This window comes from Semicossyphus pulcher, unplaced genomic scaffold (genome assembly GCF_022749685.1).
Source record: "Semicossyphus pulcher isolate SPU_LCO1_2020_fin unplaced genomic scaffold, fSemPul1.0.p SCAF_10, whole genome shotgun sequence".
Taxonomy (NCBI): Eukaryota; Metazoa; Chordata; class Actinopteri; order Labriformes; family Labridae; genus Semicossyphus; species Semicossyphus pulcher.
Genome location: NW_027211604.1, coordinates 10,903,656 through 10,924,770, shown reverse-complemented (window position 1 = coordinate 10,924,770; position 21,115 = coordinate 10,903,656). Strand labels below are relative to the sequence as shown.

Sequence of the window (21,115 nt, the reverse complement as noted above, 5' to 3'; positions counted from 1 at the left end):
TCAAAATGTTTTTCGATAAGAGTTTTATTTTGAAGGCGCTCTCTGGATATCTTGTATCTTACCTCGCGCTCTTGACTCTTCCGTTATGGAAACGAGAGTGGGCGGAGCTTGCTGTTGCCAGTCGACTCTGGGTTTGATGCGGTGATGAAGTCCTCGGTGACCAGCTTACAGTAGTCAGCCATACGAGCTACTTAAGCGCACAACTTTTGATATCCACTCTGCGTACTCTCTTTTTAACTAATGAAGTGACTAGAATTTTCCCTCAGTTTTTCCCTTATTTTCCCTGTTTATTCAGGCCAGGCTAGACGTGTCGCGTAACATCCCCACCACCTTTCGTGGATTTTTTCTCCCCCTCAGGCACCCAAATAGTCTGGAGCTTTAAGAGGAAAAAAGAAAAGAAAACACACTTTGGCGGAATGTTTGCCGAACATAAGGAGAAGATGTGGAAGAAGGCATGAACCGACTGATAATGAGATGTATCATTGCCACTAACAGACAAGCAGTGAGGAGCCCTGGTTCCGGATTCAGTCTGCTCGGTCATCGCGCTGAGGGGGATCATTTTGGAGAAGTCGTGTGAGGCACAAAGAGCTTATTAACACCGAGGATACAACAAGTTTAAACCATGCAGCTCCCGTGCTGGCAAAGGACTGATGTTTGAGAGGAGCTGCAACACTGTGGTTTTCTTCTGACTGTTGTTTTTATGGCCAGACTTTCACCACAACACAAAGTTGCACAATTAGGAGAACTTTCCAATCTGTCGTAACAACACTAGCTATTTAAGGAGCTGTACACGCCCGGTGAGACGTCTTTTATCGTCAAAATCGACTGTTAACCGCACTTACTCAAAGTGTATTTTTCTACTGCAGTGATTTGACCACAGTGTGAGGCTCTCTAAACTGAAGTCCACTTTAAATGCGGACTGGTTTGCGGTCAGGGAGTGCACAGCCGAGCTGCCAGTGCCAATTGATTTTTAATTCAAGGCAACATAGAAGTCGGTTTACTTTTTTATCATTTTTAGCACCAACACTATGGAGCTGACATACTGGAGCATTGTCCTGCTGGGGTGCATCTTCCTGGAGTGGGCTTCTGCAGAGGAAGGTGAGTCCGGGGTTTTTTTCTCTAAAATGCTGCCTGGACTTGTTTTCTGTGGTTACACGGATGAGTGAGATGTCTAATTAGTATTACATCCTGGCCTCCTTACCTAAAGGAAGTGCAGTAAAACCACAAGACCATTTAAATGTGCATGCTATGCAATGATTACACAAGAACATCATATTTATTTCAGGGATTAATAATAGAAATATAATGGCAGGTTATGTCTGTAGCCTCATTATTTAGAAATACCGTGTATTACACGGTGTATCATTATTCCCATAGCAATATTACAATTAGTGTGTTTAAGGAATTGTGATTTCTGACTTCTGGCATCTTATTTTGAAAAAGCTATCTCTACAGTCTTGCCAAAATACATTGGTTTTGCCCTCTTGATATATCTTCAAGAAGACAATTTCCATGATCTAGTCACTATTAGTTTTCAATTTCATGTCATCAATAGGTTCCCAAGCTGCACCCTAGGGACCTCCAGCTCACCTTAACAGTCAATAAATCATAAGGGGGCTTTGAGGCCGATAAAGGGCCGCTGTGTTTTTCTGTGGTTTGATTTAAGGATCTACATGAAACATTTAAGCTTTGAGGAGAAAACTTTGCATCCAGCACGTTGTCTCGATCATAATAATTCCTATCAGTTCCTGACAGCAGACTTGACATTAATGGGCACGTTGTCCTGTTTCAGCTTTGTGAACCCTGGAGGGACAAATTAGGAGAGCCTTGAAATTAGCTGTCACAACGTTTAAGAAGATGATGTTTCAAATTGTCTGGTTTTACAGGCGAGAACAGCTCGGCATCATCAGCATAACAACAGGGCCAGTGTCTGGGTATTTTGCTTAATGCAGGGGTGGAAGACTCGGCGAGACACATTGACAGAGCCGAATCAACTCCAATAACGCTGGGTGTTTATTTATTTCTCCTCTCCTGCCACTGTCTGTCGTTTTGTGACGTTAATGGGGACGTCTCGGCACCGTACAGTGAGCTTCGAATTGATTTGAGTTGTGTTGAGAATGCTGCTGAGACAACTTTGTGCAAAACCTTTGATAAAAAAATATCTTTAGAAATAATAGGCCTGTGTTTTACTGAGGATCAAAAGATCACTACTGGGTTTCTGTAAGAGCTGCTGAACCGCAGGGTTTTTAAAAGTACATTTCTGCTGTGTAGGCTGCGTGCTGGTGTGTTCCTGTGAAGAGCCCTCTTTATCCTGCTTTTCCTTGTTGGAATTCTGTTTCAGGCTTATGTCGTTTTCTCTTTGTGGTTAGTGTCAAATAATAAGAACAGTGGACATCATATACTTACATTTACATCAGACAAAACAGGCACTTCTCTGGCTTATTCCCAAAGAAATGACCAAGAAAATAAATGTGCCATGAAAACAATAAGCTCCTTAACAATGAAACTTCTCCCAAGTCTGGTCATTCCAATCAATACTTGCTGTAAACAGGAACACCATGAACATGCATGACTTCACATATTCTGTGGCAGGAACATGAATCTGTCAACTGCTTCTGGTTACAGGCTGGACGCCATATCCGCTGCTATAAATGCCCTTTCTTGGTGCTTACAGTATGGCCTCCACTATAGACTGTACAAACACGCTATGGATGTAGCGCACAGTGTGTGATAGCACCCATGGCTCTCTGAAGGGTGTTTTTGAAGCTTGGATTTACCGCTTGTGCATACACAGCGATCAAAAGAAGATGTTAAATTACCACAGCTACAGAGAGTCTGGATTCTTGCGGGAAAACATTGTTGACTTTGTATTTCAGGAGAGAACTTTGGGATTTTCCCACACACACAAGGAGTTTTCTGGCGGCCAGAGATCAGGCCATTAGAGAGCTGTAGCTTCTGCCCGACTTTTGGCTTCTGACTGAGTTTTTGTTCTCCACACTTAGAGCCTGACTGATATGAGATTTTTGAAACCATACAGATAGATATTCCCTAATAGAATTTTTTCTTACTGATACCGACACTGATACCGATACTGATACCGATACTAATACCCAGACCTGAGTACTGACTGCCACCGAGTAACCCTCCGATACTAGTGCAATTAAAAAATATATAATATATATATTTATATATATATATATATGATATAAATATCATTTTATATTTAGGCTAAATAACTGGTTATGATATCAGATCGGTGTATTGACCGGCATACTCACAATTCCCAATAACACATTTTAGTCAATTTCGGAGTTGTTTCGTTGCTGATGCCAGTAATGGTATCGGAACAACCCGAGATACACTTACTGCATTTAGAGTGGAATAATTAACCTATTACCGATATGGTGGACGATATCTTACATTCTTAAGCTGAATGCAAATAGACCTTTTGCACGTGCTTTGAGATGACACCATTACTAAATCAACCCATCCCCTGTTTTCTGCTATATATGTTCTGTAAAACTAATTTTAAATTGGTGTGTCAGTGAAAACCTATATGCCAATAAGACATCTGTAAAAAGCCCATATCGGCCCGATAATATCTGCCAACAGAAATATCGGTCGGGCTCCAGTTTCTTTCTAAGGACAGACGCAATGTTTAACCTCAGATGTATGTGTGAGAAGCGATGCACAGCAGGTCTTTTGGTGGCAGGCTAATCAAACACGGCCCATTTTTAACAAATTAAGAATAATGTCAGTCGACTTGGCTCCGTTTCCCCCTCGCTGATGTTTACAAGCTGCAGGTTCCAAACAGGTGCAGCACTGGCTGGGCGGAGGACAGACACGTAGTGGTCGTGGCGCCTTCTAGACTGATTCCAGAACATGCGAGTCTTGCCAAGTGTGAACAAGATGTCTGGTTGCTGTGTCTTGGGTAATGGCCCGCTTCTCTGCCAGCACATCCCTGATCATCCTTCCCCTTGTTCTGCAGCGAGCAGGGAGTTCTGTAATGAACTGATGGGAGGGTAGATGAAGCTCACGGTTGCCAAATCTCTCCTCCTTTTCCAACTAAAGGATAAACGACTCACTTACGCTCACCCCTCGCTCGTATAGCGCGTGGATCTCTCCTCCTTCTGTCTTCAAGAAGATTAAAACACTGAGCTTTTGATCAGATAATTACTTTGGCTGGAAATTAATAGCAGGCTTTGGTGGAAATTAGTGAAGAGGATGCGCTCACATGGTCACACACACAGAGGAAACTAACACTCCTTCTCTGCCTTGCTTTGCTGTATAATGTACACACTGTGCACACACTGGTATAAACAAGGCCTCAAACTAACTCACTAATGTAGCCCTACTACGATTTTAAAACATATTTGACTTTATAAATGATCCTTAACCTCCCACAAACAGGCGCAACCTATGACGTACCCATCTTATTTTTCTCTCTGCCTCTCGTTATTCCCTGCACATACAGTTTCTCTCTCTTACCAATGGCAAGATGCAGCCAGTGACAAAAGCACTGCAGTCCTGCACGCCCATTCAGGTCCACAGTTATCATGATTCAAAACTGTCTGCACTCATCTAGACTCTTAGGACCATTTTCCACCCAGCTGGATGACATATTCTACTCTGTTCCATCTAATTTCCATGGCTTGGAGGCATTTTTGAGAGCTAGCGCTGCTGAATCACCGGTGTGAGCATCTGAGGTGTAACAGGTTTGTAGATCAAGATTCCATCCAAATTTAGCACGAATTTCAACGAGAGCTTGGCAATACGACAAAAAAATATGATCACAATGCTTTCCTATATTTCACAACATGCTGCTGGTATGAAGAGTATCCAGATAATGACATGTTTCAATCAGTGGCTCTTTATCGGATGCGGGATGTCAGAAGGGACTGCAAGCTGAGCTACTGTTTATAGTTTGGGATTCTTTCAGTTTCCATTGAGCCAAATTATCTGCAGACGTCTCCTCTTCTCCAAAACAAACAGACAATGGGATTTAAACAGCTAAAAAGCCGATTTAAGCAGTTTCAAGTTAAAAATCAGTGTTTTTTAAATGGTCTTTGGTGGGGCTTCAGGGGGCTGCTAACCGAGCTGCCGCTAAATGTGAGTGTTTCTCTCATAATGCCAGACATTTGATGACTAAAACTCTTAACCTGGTTATATTATATAGTTTAAAATGACACACAGCTAAAAGGTTACTTGCAACTTAATAGAGTAGCTGGATGGAAATGTTTAATGTCTGTTGGGCAAGCGAAAATCTGCACAGCAACTGAGAGTTGCCAAGTTTATTCCTGCTGTGTTATAGTCAGTTAGATCTATTAATATTGAGTAAAACATTACCATGGTTTTAATGCACAGCCATTATTGAAAAAAAATGTCATTGTAATGCAAACATTGGGATCTGTCTGCTTCAAGGTAACAGGTGGTGGTATGTGAAGTACGTGAGCTCCATATACATGATTATAGCACGTAGATAGAGATGAGCGTATTGAAATGCTCCATAAGACTCTTACTACATGATTTTGTCCACTTGTTGTTGGAGAAATGTCTGATACTGAGATTGGAGTGGGATTATCTGCTGAATGTTGCTGTCAAGTAAAGACAGAGTCTCTTTACAAGAAGAGTTTATTTTTTGGCTTGAAGCCTTCTACTTAAGCTTATAGTTTTTACAGCGCTGTAAATCCTTCCATATAAAAGCTGGGAATGGGATGTAAATTTTCTGCAGTAAGGTACATCACGGCAGCTGTTACCTCTTTACAAATCATCCTTTTACATAGTGTGCAGCAACAGAGTGCAGCTGCATGTGTAATTTGTTTAGCAGAAGCCCCATCATGTCGGGGGGTGAAAAACACCGACAGCACTTTTTTAGCTCCGGGCTGATGGAAAGAGGGGTGAAGTGTCATCCCGTCTCTCGCAAACTTCACACACACACACACACACACGTCGCTCTCTGCCGATCCAAAGCAACCATATACACGAGAGGTGACGCGAACAGCTTTTGTTTGACACACGTGCAGCCTCTGAGCTTCACAGAGTGGATTTGCCCGGGGCCAAGTGGGAATAATGAGATATGGGAGTGAAAAAACATCACATCCATTAGAGGTACATGATTATTAACATATTGTAAATTAAAAACAGTATACCTTTATTCATATTTGATGTGGGGAAAAATAAATGCGGGTGTAGCGTCTCGGTCTAATGTGAGTGGGCAGAAAAAGATGTTTAAATTTTCCCAGAGGCGTCGGTTGTGTGCGATGCTTTTAAGTAGCGGTGGTTGCGTTGTAGCAGAGAGGTAAGCCAATTTAAACCGCAACCAACAATTATTTAAATTTCCAGTTAATCTGTTGATTATACGTTGATTAAAGATGAGTTTTTGGGTCTGTAAAATGTCAGGAAATGGGAAAAGAAAATGTCTTACACTGCTTCGTAAAGCCTTAGATATCTTTCTCAAACGTCTTGTTTACCCACAACCCAAAGACTCGACTCTCGTAGAGGAAGAGAAAACCTTCATTCTTATTGAAGACGCCTTAATGAAAGAATTTTGACAGTTTTAATCTCAATAAGATGAATGGATTATCAAAATAGTTGTCGATTAATGTAACAGTTGACACATAATCGATCAGCTCTGATGCCAACGCACATCTGTATCTTGCCTTACAGCGATACTGCAGCACTCATCAGCTGCTCATATCCAGCCTGCTGAAGAAAACGCAACAGCCTTCATCATCTGGTATTAAATAAAACAGTCTGTGCTGGTATTTATGTCCTCTGCTGATAGACTGTTTAGTTACAGATTGACATCGGCCCTCTAAATGGTTTAAAAAAGGAGGGTGATTCTCTCTGTTCATACGCAGCCTGTCGTCTGTTTATTCTCTGAACCTCCTGACTCCTCCCCGGCACAACCGGCCTGATTAATAACATAATGCTGCTCAATCTAAACTAAAACTCGCTAAGTGTTTCAAACGCACAGAGGATGTTTTTATCTGAGAGGCCTTCCTTGAGCCTCAATCCCTTCTTTCACAGTCATGTAGCCTTTTCTTTTGCTACTCTTTCCACGTCCTCTGTCTCCTTGATGTTTGACTGCTGCTCTGCTGTTTTTCTCTTGCTGACTGTCTCCCCTGCCGTGGAAATGTGGATCGTTTCCCAGAAATCCTTTTAAACGGAACCGATTTTTATAAGAAAGGGATTTGCATTTAAAGCAACCCCCCCCCCTCCCTCTCTGAAAGCCTGTAGCCCATCATCCTCGGCACCTCAATCCGATGATTAGCTTCCTCAAGAGTTAAACAGGCATCCGAGTGCCACAAGTACTCTCAGGCCGTGTCTCTCTCTCTCTCTCCCTCGCTCTCTCTCTCTCTCCCTCGCAGAGAAGGATGCATATGGCAGCAGGGAATTGCAGGTGGATGATAGTTTAGCTCGGTGAGAGGATACAGCGCCAGCCCATACATCCATGTCAGGCATTCACTTTGGAGAGCCGGTCTGTCCTCCACCCACACGCCTCTCTCTCTCTGAGAGTGGGACACAATGGGGACAGGCTGCAGCAGAGAGGGAATGAGGCCACAGCCTATCAGCCATAAGCACCAAGGAGAATGGCACTTTTAGAGGGATGGGGGGGTTCTCTTTGAAGTGAGTCAAGGAGAGACGGGGAGACCGGCGTGAGTCGACGAAATAGAAAAAGAGCGGGTGCAGGGAGGGCAGGGAAGGTGCAAGCATGTGCACGTCTGCACACTGCATAATGAGCAAAGTAGGTATATTGCCTATTTGCATTCTGTAATCATGCACACCTGGGGCCAGATATGTGCTGGGCTGAATATGTGATTATAACAAGGGGATTAAAAGGCCTTCAATTAGGAGACAACAACAGGGAAGGAGTTGTTTATCTCAGGTCCATCTTTCCTCTTATCTCACATTCTAATCACTATTTTTTGAGGCGTATCGAAAAGAAACCTTTTGTGAAGCGTTTTAACACGCCATTGTCGTCTCACGCCGCGCGGCGCTTTTGCCGTCACACTCAAATAGAAGGAAATCTCGAAGGCGAGCAGGCGACGTGAGGCTGCCGAGGCGTCTGACTGAGGCTGGGTGAGCAAGAACTGATTAAAAAAAGCAACCTTGATGAAAAAAATTTCCCAGCTTGAAGCGTGCACCATCAGTAGACTTGATTCGATTTGAGTCTGGGATATATTCCTCCCTGCGTCACGGGTTGGTTGACCTACATCTTGTGCTTGATATGCCAGTTTTTAAGTTAAAACGCAATTCACTTGGTTTGACGACTGGAGAAAGCGTGCACATTTCGCTTCCACCTTCGTGCTCGCGCCGCCCTGCACACACACAGCTCCGGCATGTCTCCCAGGGCCTGCTTTCATATACCGCATGAACCATGTGGGCTCTGCTATGTAAGGAATAACAGAGACATTCCTGTGCGCTAGCTGCCCTCCTACAGCTTGCACGCAGCTAAGAGCTTTAAGAGGGAGTCATGCTCCAAAAAGGAGAGGGTCAGCTCAGTTAAAGACGCATTCAACACCTTTTTTTTGGCAGCTTGTTATCTTATTTTGAAGGAGTGCTGCTGCACACAAAAACATCCTATCCCTCATATACTTGCAGCTCAGCATTGCTTCAATAACTGGCTGCTGCACTGAACTGTGTGCAATTAATTTGTGATTTAAAACTAAAACTACCGAATTTGCCTCTTGCTAAAATCCTAATGTGTCTGGCCGAGGAGGGAAAGCGAGGCTCTTTGTGCTTGAATAATCAAACCAGTGGCCTCACATTAAAAAGATGAGTCTGTCTTTATTCAAAATATGTCGGTCACCGCCGCACAAACAGCAAGTCTGCAGGCTCGTAGGAGCGACGCGCAGACTGATGAATAGAATTAGCTCTCAGCGTGTCTGTTGTTGTTTGAATATGAAAAGGCGCGATGTGTCAGAATGAAAGAGAAACTTCTCGCAGAGAGTCTGTTTTCTTGTATCTCTACTTAGATGTGTCAATCCTTAGATGGTTTATTTAGCTGGAGTCTGCACTGTTAGCTTCAAGCTGTCCACCTCCCACAGCAGATTAGTCACTGAAAGCTCTGTGTGTGCGTGTGCGTGTGTGTGCGTGTGTGTGTGTGTGTTCCCTTCTGCAAGATTTTTTTTTTCTCCCCCCAAAATGAATTGTAGATTCAGCTTCAGTAAAGGCTTTGATAAAAACTCTGTTTTAAGTGCAGCAGTCGACATTTTTGGGGCTCATGGAGAGTTCGTTAGATGCTTCTCAGCAGTAGACGGAGCTTTGTGGGTTTTTAATCGAGCCAGATTTGAAATAAGATAGGTCACCTGTCATATATTACTTTATAAAGGTTCATTTTTATATGCTTTTTTTCCTCCACTCTAACCACTGGTGTTATATTTGCTGCTGCTTCTCTAAAGGATAATACATCATTCCAGCTCTGTCGGGGAAAGCACACATTTGAAGTTTTTGGAGGAGATCCAAGTCCTTTCTGTTCTTGATCCAAAGACACAAACATGTTGATAATAACTGTGTAGTTAAACTATCTGGTCTAATTATCAGAAGAGACAGCAAACACGGGGGTGCCACAGTCTCCTGCCGCTAAGGAAGATCATCCCAGATTTTCTCCAAAGTGTCCTCCCTGCAGGAGGGCCAGTGTGTGTGAGCGACCCTCACCTCAGGCCTCGACACAAGAGCATGGAGATCCTCTTAAAGGATTGAGAAAGTGTTTGAAAACAAGCACATCGCCTGCGCTTTCCCATGGTGCTGGGGTTTTTTTGTTTTGCTTTTGATGACACATAGCTCAGCTGGGCTCTCACAGATGATCAGCTGCCTCCGAGCCGTCTATAAAGGAGATAGCAACTGAAGGCTAGCTGGTTTGTGAAGGGCTGAGGAGGATGAGGTGTGATCGCTCCCAGGTACGCAGCAGGGAAGTGTCTGCATAGAGTTTTCAGACTTGCTTCATGTACTGGCAGCTTTCAGTCTTAGTTAGGTGTCATTTTCCTCCAAAGACGATCTTTACATTTTTCTGTTACGTAACACCGACAAAGTGTGACATTTGTCTGCTGCAGTTGAAATGTGGTTTGCCAACTGGGACTCACAGGATCAAGACTGCTGGCTCTTTGGTTAAGCAGCACGTCACCCTGATGATAAATCAGTGAGTATCATAATGCAAACATCTTTTGGACGTAGATGAGAGTGACTTTAATATTTCACACATTTCCGTCTCTACTCTGCGCTTGTACGGACCCTTTACAGCATTTTACCAAAAGCAGGCCTGTAAAAACCGTCGTCACAGAAAGTGTCTTTTTAAAAGCCCAAAGTGTTACAAAGAAATATGCAGCACAAGAATCATCTGCCTTTCAATTCTGCAGAATCAAGGACACTGAAAATAAATATAATACCGATTTTTTTTTTAAGCTGGAGGAGGTCAGAGAAGTGAGACATGCTCACAAAAACGAGTTCCTCCTCATCGGAGTGTGTTTTTATGTTTGTTAATTAAACAAAATCCAACATTCTGCTGCTTCAAGTTTCTCTATTGTGAGCTTTGGATAATTTTCTTTTTCTGCTTTTCTTTTTTATACTTTATTAGTCCCGAAGGAGAAATTCAATTTTCTCACTTCTTTTTTACAAACATGCCACACACACACACAAAGGCCTGGAATACAGACATGCACAAACAGGACCTTATAGACATGCATTAATGGAGAGATGTCAGAGTGAGGGGGCTGCACATGGACGTGTGCCCTGAGAAGTTGGGGGATTCGGTGCCTTGCTCTGGAAAGGAAGTTACCAGCCCCAAATTTGCCATACTTGGTCCGTACCGGGACTTGAACCAGCCACCCTCTGGTTCCCAAGCCAAGTCCCGACAGACTACATCTACCTCTTTCTTTTTGTCATACATAACAGTAAACTGTATGTCACGGGGTTTTAGATCATTGGGTTTCTTCTTTAGATTAAAGAACAGAGATGAGCCCTTTTTACACTGCCAGTTCAAGGCGGGATTATTACACCTCTGTTATGTTCCGTCTTCAACGTAGAACGCACAGAGGCGGAGCGGTGGGGTGAAGTCATTCCGCCAGGTAGTAGCAGCGGCAAAACGGCGTCTGTGTAAACTGCAGAACGGGCAGGGCGTCGTGTGTGTTTGTTTACGCGTTGCGCACCTTTAGGCGCTATTTAGAAACACAGACTGGGGCGGCTGTACGCTGGCGTTGCGTGGTCCAATGTAAAAAGGGCTCTAATTAAAGGCGTGGGGAAATTGTAGCAGGAATATTCACATTTCTTCCTGCTGTTTTAGCATCACAACTTATCGATTATTCGGAAAGATATCTGCTGCAACGAAATACATGTTAGTTGAAGCTCTATTCTTGGAGTTTCATTATAAAGTGAGTCTCCATGTTCCAGCTGCAGTGATGAATGGGATTGTTAACCCTGACATCACACACCACTGGTTTGTCTTCTCTCTAATTTGGACATCATCTGTCAAGAGTTGTATCTTGTTATCGTTCTTTATGAATGGCAGCATGCTTTGTGAAAGTGCGGAGCTATACAATATTGCAGTAAACCCCTAAAATCTAACGATCTGATTAACTCCCCCTTTCTAACTCATTCCTCCTCGTCTGTATCAGGAAGCCACCAGGGAGCTGCCGCAGCCTGCAACAATGTTCTCCAGCAGCCTTTCACTTCTTCACAGAGTCGTGTTATTTTTGACGAGGGCTCCACAAAGTGGTGCCCATAATTGGACGTGGCGGGAGGTGAATTCGCTCAGTGGCAGATCAATATACCGAAGGAGCTGAAATCTGCTGTAAAGAAAGACCATTTAATCAATCACACTGTACGACAGATAATGCTGAAATTAAGTGCTTAAAGCTGGCAGTTCTTAAAAGTGTCTACATGGAATTCAGAGTGATTAATAATTTAAGCAGTGAGAAGAAGAATATTTTTACTGTTTGAATCTATTGCTTTCGCTTCTCTCTGCCAATATGAGTCAATTCCTCTTGTGCACTGAAGTCCAGCAGCAAACGTGCAGTAATAACACTACAGAAGAATCATAGATGTCACCACTCGGCGGATTATGTCTTTTTTTTACAGTCTCTTTGGGACTATCTTTGGCCTTTGGCAGCTATGTGATTTTTTTTTTGTAATCTGAGGAAAAAAGCAGTTTGAGTCCAAGATGCTCAAGTGCTGTTGAGCCGTTAACACGCAGGTCAAATCTCATTACTCGTAGGCGGCGATGGAGAAAGCCACAGAGTCGAGTCAGTGTCTCACTTCCTCTTAACCTTAACCTCTCATTTTATATGAGGCTCCACACTTTTTATACCACTGCGATTAAGTAAATATTCCCTTTGAACTTATGTGACTTGAATAATGCAGCAGTTTTTGCTTCCTCTTAACCGCAATTAAATTAAAAGGGAATGCCGATGAATCATAGATGCACCTTTGGGCGCTGCGACCTGTTTGAGTAAACATTTGTTTTGTGCTCCAACACCAGAGAGAAGCTTTCTCTTAAATCCTTACTTCTGTTTTAATACGAGCTGCAGCTGGGGATTGTTTTGAATATGAATTTAATCTGCCAAGTATTTCTAGTTATTGTTTAGTCTATAAAATGTAAAAAAAAAAAAAAAAAAATGATGATCATAATTTCCCAGATGTCTCCAAGCTGCTTATATTTCCAACCACCCATTTTCCTCCGCTTATCCGGGGTCTGTTCGCGGTGGCAGCGAGCTGAGCAAGATAGCTTAGCCGTCCCTGTTCGAAGCAACATATTCCAGCTCCTCCTGGGGGATCCCGAGGCGTTCCCAGGCCAGGTGTAATATATAATCCCTCCAGCGGGTTCTGGGTCTGCCCCGGGGTCTCGTCCTAGTTGGACGTGCCAGGAGAGCCTCCACAGGTTAATCAGATGCTCAAACCACCTCACCTGGCTCCTTCCGATGTGAAGGGGTAACGGCTCTTCTCAGAGCTCCCTCTGGATGTCTGAGCTCCTTACCCTACTCATTTCGGCCGCTTGTATCTGCATCACTACCCAAATTTGATGAAATGACCACATAGACCAAGATCTAAAGACTATTCATGTACCATCATGTATGACAAAGAAAAGCAGCAAATGCTGACTATTTAAGAAACTAGAAGAAGAAATAAATAGGTGGATTTATATTTAACACTAAGCAACAATTAGACAAGATTTAAACGGTGGTCTGCCAAGAGATGAGAACATATGTTCAGCTAAAAACCAAAACAAGAAATCAATAAAGTTGTCAGTGTTGTTGTAAATCTCTTCTCAGCTAAAGCAGGAAAGTGGTCTGACCGACGTGTGAACTCGGAGCCTGACCGGGGAAAACACCGGCAGTGATTGATGTTATGGTTCTGTCTGGTGAACCTCTGACGACCAGGTAAACTTAAGCCAAACCATTCAGAGGTCACACATCTCAGACCTGCACTAAATCCTGGCTCAGTTTTCCCTCGCAGCGGTGTTGATCCTCTCTGGAAGCATCTCTGGTTTCTGTCCAGTCTGAAGCTTCCTCTCTAACTGGGTCACGTCCTGTCCTGGGACACAAACCAAACACAACACGTATTGATATGCGTCCCATCAGACACAAGAAGGCAAGAGAAACAAAAAAAAGTGTCAAACATTAACACCTTTTCTCCGCTCCTTTCATCTCACCTCTCTGTGCTGTAAGTCGCTGAGCTCGTCCGCGCGTGCCGCAGGAGGCTTTTGTCATACAGTGGTGGAGCAGTTAAACAGTGTCGAGCTGGCTCAGCGTGCGTGTGAAAGACGTGCGTGTCAGCGGCCCGGCCCCCACCACAACCAGGAGACAGGAAGGGAACAAGAACCACGGGAAGCCGAGGTCTAATCTCCCTAGACACAACTCTGTCAAAGACACACAAACACGGTTCACACACACTCATGCAGTAAGATGTCATGTTCACGTGCACACAATAACCTACACTCTGAAAAACAAGGCTGGAGCGCTGAAGGAAAATCACTGTTTCTTTTCATTTACATTCTTCTCGGGCACTTTGTTAGATAACCTGTGTGTGGAGGACCTCGAAAATTAGCATTTAAAGATTAACCAACAATATTCTTTATAATAACACCAGGAAAACAACCACTTCTAGCATATAATGAACCCATAATCCTTTAAGAAGGACTTAGTTGGATAAAAACAAAACAAACATCGCTGACTTTTTTTCCTAGCAGCTTTAATCCATCAAACTAATGTTTATACAAACTACTCCGTTAGCTTTACCTGTAGTTATTTGTATACATGACAGCCTCACTTTGAAACAACATTTTATTATAGTATGAAGAGAGAGTGAACAGAATGAAAGATTTTGTAAAGGAAAGTTCATTAAACATTTTGGCAAATACTCAAATGTGACACCCATGAAGCTTTTTCCAAAGCGGCTAGCTAGTTTAGCTTAGCTTAGCCGAAAGACTGGGAAACGGCTAGCTTTGCTTTCTTTGAAAGTAACAAACTCTTTTAACCTGTATGGAAAAACAAGTCCGAACATGTTTTATTTTAACTTTTGGGCAGACCCAGGCTAGCTGTTTCCCACTGTTTACAGTCTTTGCGCTAAGCTAAGCTAACCGTGTACAGATGTACGAGTGTTATTGATACTCTCCTTCAACTCTTGCAGTGTATTTTCTCTGCTATTCCTTTAACGTGAATATGAAACATGAAGGCTTCAAATTTCATCCCACAAGCACGTCTGTTTTCAGGGCACCGGCTTTGCCAAATTTGAAACATGTGCGAGCAGTATCCCCTGATACACGCGAGGTTTTGAGTTCTACCTTGAGGACGATAACTCTGCTATCAAGAAATGATTTCACTACTTCACAAAACAGGAAAAACGTTCATTCGGAGCCTGAACTGTAGCAGATTTAAGTCCCAAACCACTATAGAAATATTATGCAAGCAGATGTGGTTCCTGTGCTCAGCAGGTCATGATTTATTAAACCATCTTGTATTGATTAAATATCCTCATGAAAAAAGAAGCAGTGTATTACATGTCATCACCGATAAGCCCAAACTCTTTTTATTCATTTTTCATCTGGAAATCCCAAACCTTCGAGTATTTCTTTCCTCTTTTTCATTACGCCTGTTCTTTCCCTCTGTCTCCATTTCTATAGGTGTGTGAGGGTAATTGGCACTCTGTTTCTTTAATTAAAATGACGGCTAATTGTAGCTGAAGCAGGGCAAATGTGCACAGGCCTGTAATTTCCCTATCAAACTGGGGAGCCACAGAGAAAGTGGAAAATAGGGAGGGAAAGGGCACGCGGGAAAGAGATGACCACAAAATGGAAATGTTGCGAAACGGGATTCGGCGTAAATGGCTCCTGCTCTCGTGTTTGAGGTCAGTTGTATAAAGCCTGAAGACGGCTGTATAGAAAATGAGGGTGTAATGTTTTCTGTTAAGCCCCCTCCCCCTCTCCCTCTACTTTAAGTGAAAAATACAGGGTCAAGTTTTACATTTCAAAGAAAACCGCGTACAACACCCTCTATTGTTGTCTGCCTTTTAAACAGAAAACAGTACACCTTCTCCTTGTCTGTTTTTCCAACCTGGTTTAACGATTAAAGTTTAAACTACACCATGACTGTTACTGATGTCTCCGCCAGCTTACTTCAGACCTTCCCTTAAGATCCCTCCTTGGAAAAAATACTTATAATGTCTATATTATTTTCTGAAACTAAACTTACATAGGCTAATAGGAATACATACAAAAAATTGAAAATGAACAAAAACTAGAAAAATACACACCAAAGATATATGTAAGGGATAATGTATAATGAGCAGGTTGTTACTGATGCCATAACAACCTGCTCACTATACTATACTATCGAGCTGTTATTACTCACATTAAAATGAGCTAACCTAGCTGTTATTACTCAAATTACTCAAATTAAAATGAGCTAACCTAGTTGTTATTACTCAAATTAAAATGAGCTAACCTAGTTGTTATTACTCAAATTAAAATGAGCTAACCTAGTTGTTATTACTCAAATTAAAATGAGCTAACATAGTTGTTATTACTCAAATTAAAATGAGCTAACATAGTTGTTATTACTCAAATTAAAATGAGCTAACCGAGCTGTTATTCCTCAAATTAAAATGAGCTAACCGAGCTGTTATTACTCAAATTAAAATGAGCTAACCTAGTTGTTATTGCTCACATTAAAATGAGCTAACCGAGCTGTTATTACTCACATTAAAATGAGCTAACCTAGTTGTTTTTACTCATATTAAAATGAGCTAACTTCCATTTAATGTTGAATGTGTCGTCTTCAGTTTTGCAGATCTCTCTGTCGTAGCCTTCAGTTTTACGTCTTTTAACCTTTATGACTTCCTCTCCGCTGTTTCTAATCCTTTCTTTTTTCCCTCTTTAAACAGTCCAACGTCAAATTTACTGGACTTCTTTTGGCGGATTGATATGATTACAGTTAGTCTTCTTGACGGTCTGATTAAAGCCGAATCCCTAGCAACGGTCTGTTCTTCATAACAACGGTCTATTATCGAGAAATAACAGACCTCAGAATGCCGTAATTAACCAATCAGAATCAAGTATTTATTACAGTCATGTAATAAACAAGGATAACACAGAGATATTGAGTACAGCAGTATTTATCCTGAGAACTAAAGATCTATTTTTCCCATATATAATCCCAATATACAATCGTCCCAACTCTAGGTGTGTCTTTAGAAAATGTGTTATGTGCCCACCTTTCTTCTTTATGTCGATATTTTTAAACAGTATTCTAAAAAAAGTTATTCCAATGCCGAGTCTTGTCTTCCTGCCAGCCTCAGTATCAGCTCCTCCAGTGTCTCCTAACGTTGACGTCTGCAGTGTAATTACTGTACAATTGTTTGTTTTGGGTTTTAAATATGGCTTGATGACGACTTTTCATTGTTCCTACATTTTTCTAGCACTGGGGGCAATTTTCCGGCGGTGGGTGGCCTCTGCCGCCGCCACCGCCGCCGCTGCTGTAAGAATGTGGAGGGAAACTGCGGCTTCCTCTAACAGGGCTGAATGTACCTCAGTGAAAGGCAAGGCCGTGCATGCACATAATAGAAACACTCGCCATCTCACAGAAACACTCACGCATCCTGTCTCATAAAGCTTAATGATAGAGCAGAGATAAACAGTGATTACCATGCCGCCGGGTGTGAGAGTGAGTGTGTGTTTCTTTTCCATATGAAGCAGAGGCAGGTGTGCATATGAAAGGTGGAGACAGGTCGGCCTCCAAACTACAGCCTTAGTGTTAAAAAGGGGTGTTTTAAAATTACGCTGGAGTGAACTCGCGGTAGGCTAAAAGCGGGGAAAGCACCGGGCTGAACTTTGTCATCCAATTATCCTCCTCCTCCACCTCTCTGCTCTTCTTCTCTCTCGCTCTTTATCGCCTCAGATTGTTGTCATAACGCCGGTGGGCTTCTGCGGTTTGGTAGCATGTATGTGCAGATTTCTTTACTTGGAGTTTGTAAAAAGACAGAGTCAGGTAATACAGAGGGATTTAAAGTCACATTTACCTCTCAGTGTGATACAAAGACGAAGCTGCCGCATATGCAACCCTGAGAATTACTCATGTCAAGTCACAGTTTTTGTATGCTGAGCAGGAGACGGGTCACCCAGACAAAGTGACACTGGATTAAAATCATTTGTGAGAGCGGGATTGAGAAGCGGCTGTACTTTGCGTGTGTGCGCTTCTGTGTTTGTGCGTGTGGGTTGTTCTCTGAGGAAACGCATTAAATTAGCAGGAGCCTGATTGAGTGATCATTGAAATCCATTACGGGAAAAAACGAGGATACAAAGAGTTGGATATTTGCAGATGACACCAGATGTCTTCCTCTTGAAGCACTTGTTCTTTCACTGTTAATTATTTTGGATTCAAATGATCCAGTGTTGCTGTAAAACATGCTTTTTAATCTAACAGAGCGGCTATTAGAGGACACATTTCACAGGCCATGTTGAAGGGACCGCACTCGTCAGCAGCATCTTCAACCAGCAGCTTATCATTCATTAGTGCTGAACGTTGGCGTCTGTCTCTGGACGACTAAAGCTAACATTTCATCTCAGTAGGCAGCGCGAGTGAGATCCTGCGTCACGTCAGAGTTTTCTTTGAGCCTTCGTGTGTATTTTATTGGGATGTGGGTTGGTAAGTGGTGGATGTGATTGCCTCTCTCTTTACACAGGATCACAGAGATTAGTAACTGTGGGCGTTTTGGTTATTTTTGTAAAATACTACAAGTGTTTGTGCTGAACAGTGTTGTGTAAGATATATTCATAGAGCAGGAGGAGTCCCTGACAGCCTGTATATCTTCATAACGTGCCTCTCTTACACAGTGCTGCACTGGGAGCCGACTACAATCAGTTACAGTTACACAACCGATGGCTTTGAAACAGATATCAGGATTACACTGGGAGGAGGCAACGTCATGAGTTTGATGGCATGATTGATCAGATTGAAACGATAGTAATCAAACTGGGGGTGGGGTGAAAAAATATATTAAATATAGTTTAGAAACTTAAAAATACATTCATGTAAATTAAAGGAAAGTGAATGAGTAATATTTGTGTTTGTAGCCCCTCCTTCCCGGCACAGCAGCTCCATGCGAGCAGCAGCTTCCTCCAGGATGCGTGCGTACGATCTGGCACCTTGTTGCTATGTTTGTGTAGAGTCCCCTCCTCGTTACACTGCATAGGGTCCACTGACCCTGACCCCAGCACAATAAGACAACAGAGACTGACGGCAGAGTCTTAACAGATTAAACATCTAGTGGATCACAACTAAGGATTATGTTTCTATTATTCTTTACGTCGTTTATATTATTCATAAGTTCGTACTTACGACGCCTTTCAACTAGGGGTCCATGAAGTTGAAGTTAAAGACAAATGTAAACACACATTTCTAGTTCAGGTATCTGACTGCATTCTGTCAAAGGGACATTTGGAAGATGCAGAAAACCCCTTTAAACCAGAGTTCAGAGAACATGAGAAAATGGAAAAGCAATCATTCAGCCAGTATAAGAAGTCTGATGCAGGGCCGATTAATGTCCACGTTTGCATAAATACAGATGGAATCATTTTATATGTGTATGAAAGTAGACTTGATTTTGACAGGCATAAACTCGGAGCAGATGTTTTGGACAACAATCGAACATGTTGAAGAAAGTAGGAGGTAGAAACAGCACATTTTAAACCGCTGAAAAAGCTTTGGATTATCCTGGATTCAGATCATTTTTTAATGGATTTTGTCTTAACATTTAAATTTTATTTTAGAATCTGTTTCAAATACATTTTTTTATGAAGAATTATTACTTAAATCAGTGAAATGTGATGAAAAAAACACTTAAAATTCATAAATGTCAAGCTAAAGCAAAACTGAGAAATAGAGCCGTCAAAGAAACCTGGGAAAGTTTTTCTTTACTGCAGAGGCAGATGTGTGGCTGTGAGTGTGTGTGAGTGTGTGTGTAGGTGAAGTGTGTATTAGAGGGGTTATGGGGATGCCAGAGTTTACTGTTGAGTCTTATATTGGGAGCTTAATTCAACAAAGCATCTTAATAACCCCACTGATAAACTCTCTGAAACCCACATTTCCTGCAGCATCCGTTCTCATGCAGGTGCTCTCCTTGATCACGGCATTAAATCCTGTTTATTGGTAAAACCAAAGCGCCTCAACCTTGAGATGAGCCTCTGCGGGGAACACGCAGGGGCTCTAAAAGCAGGTCTGTGACACAAAGCTCATCCCAGCAGAGCAAACAGTAGTCACAACTCAGCAGAGACAATCTGCACAGACAGCTGGGAGGAAAGGAAGTCCCCTCACCCTAACCCAACTCCGCTTCAAGTTTCGTGCACTTCGCTGCACTCGTGCAGATTTTATTAGGATACTGAATCATAGCGAAACACTTGAGATTGTTTGCGAGCTGGCAGCCTGCCTTTCAAAAGATTACAAAAAATCAATTCTATTGTAATCACAGATCGTGACTAGGAGGGCTTAAATCTTCATAAGCGTGTGAGTGTGTCTGTTTCGATGTACGTCTGGTCGATTCTCTTTGTTCAAACTGCTCGTCCCTGCACAGCGTTTCACCAGGTTTAGTGCGACCACAGGCGCGGTGCGTCGCTGGGAACGCCAGGGCCACGGGGGGAATAAAAACAAACATGAGAGGAAAGACAATTTAAGGAGTAGTGGGAATGTTTCTGTGGATGTAATTGACTGGTGAAACTCCATCTCCTCCCCTAATCCCAGTGTAAGCCACAGCTGATACTTGGCTGTGTGCTTGGGAGTTGAGTTCACTGTTATCTTAAATTAATTTATGTGTTCCTCCTGAATGTAAATGTGACTCAAACATTATATCTCTTTCACAGAGGTCCTGATGAACACCAAGACCGAGACGTCTGATCTCAAATGGACCATCTACTCAAACGCCAAGCCCGAGGTAAGTGACCCCGGCTCCAGCTCCGCCGTGTTATCTGTATAACTAACACACACACACACCGCCTGGTAACCGGGGTATTTGGCTTCCAGCTGTTCCCTTTGTTACTTTGGCTATTAAAGAGCTCCTTATATGGCAGGTAACTGACAGAATAAAGGGAACACCAGAGTAAATGTGGAGTTCAAAGTGTATTGAAAGCAGATGCTTTGATTTATCCAATCAACCTTGGAGCTGAAGCCACTGGCTGCCCACAGTTTGAACACTGGCTGCCAGAAAAAGACATATTTGTAATTTGATCAGCTGAGTGATGGTTGCTTTGGTATTTCTGCCAGCAGAGTCAGCGACCAAAAACTGCTCCACTCGCTTTTGTCTCGGATGGAAAATGGTTTCAGTGATGCTGGCAAGAAACCGGACAAAGAATACTCAACAAACTGTCCGGGCTTTGATTAGGATGCAAAGAAAAACAGGCCGACAGACTGAATCGTATGCACAGCTTTTATCAACTGAAGCTGTTTATCAGAAGCGTTGCATGTCAAAAATAAGGCTGGATAGCGTCTTATAACAGTAACCTAAAGAGTATAAAACAGTGATGTTAGTCGTAAGTGACAGGCAGCAGTGGGGAAACGCCAAGAGCTGTCTGCTTCAAAACTTACACACATGAAAAGCTTCATATATGCTTCTTTATTTTTAGCTTTAAACGCTC

At 42.6% G+C, this 21,115-nt stretch overlaps 1 protein-coding gene across 1 annotated transcript in view; it reads left to right on the top strand.

Moving 5' to 3' along the window:
- Positions 1-203: 203 nt before the first annotated feature.
- LOC138594296 (ephrin type-B receptor 4a-like) overlaps positions 204-21,115 on the top strand; it is a 39,409-nt gene continuing 18,497 nt past the window's right edge. Inside the window, exons 1-2 of the mRNA XM_069665362.1 lie at positions 204-1,098; positions 20,345-20,415. Of these exons, the coding sequence (XP_069521463.1) occupies positions 1,029-1,098; positions 20,345-20,415 (141 nt within the window). The 5' untranslated portion in view covers positions 204-1,028. The remainder of the gene's footprint in view (positions 1,099-20,344; positions 20,416-21,115) is intronic.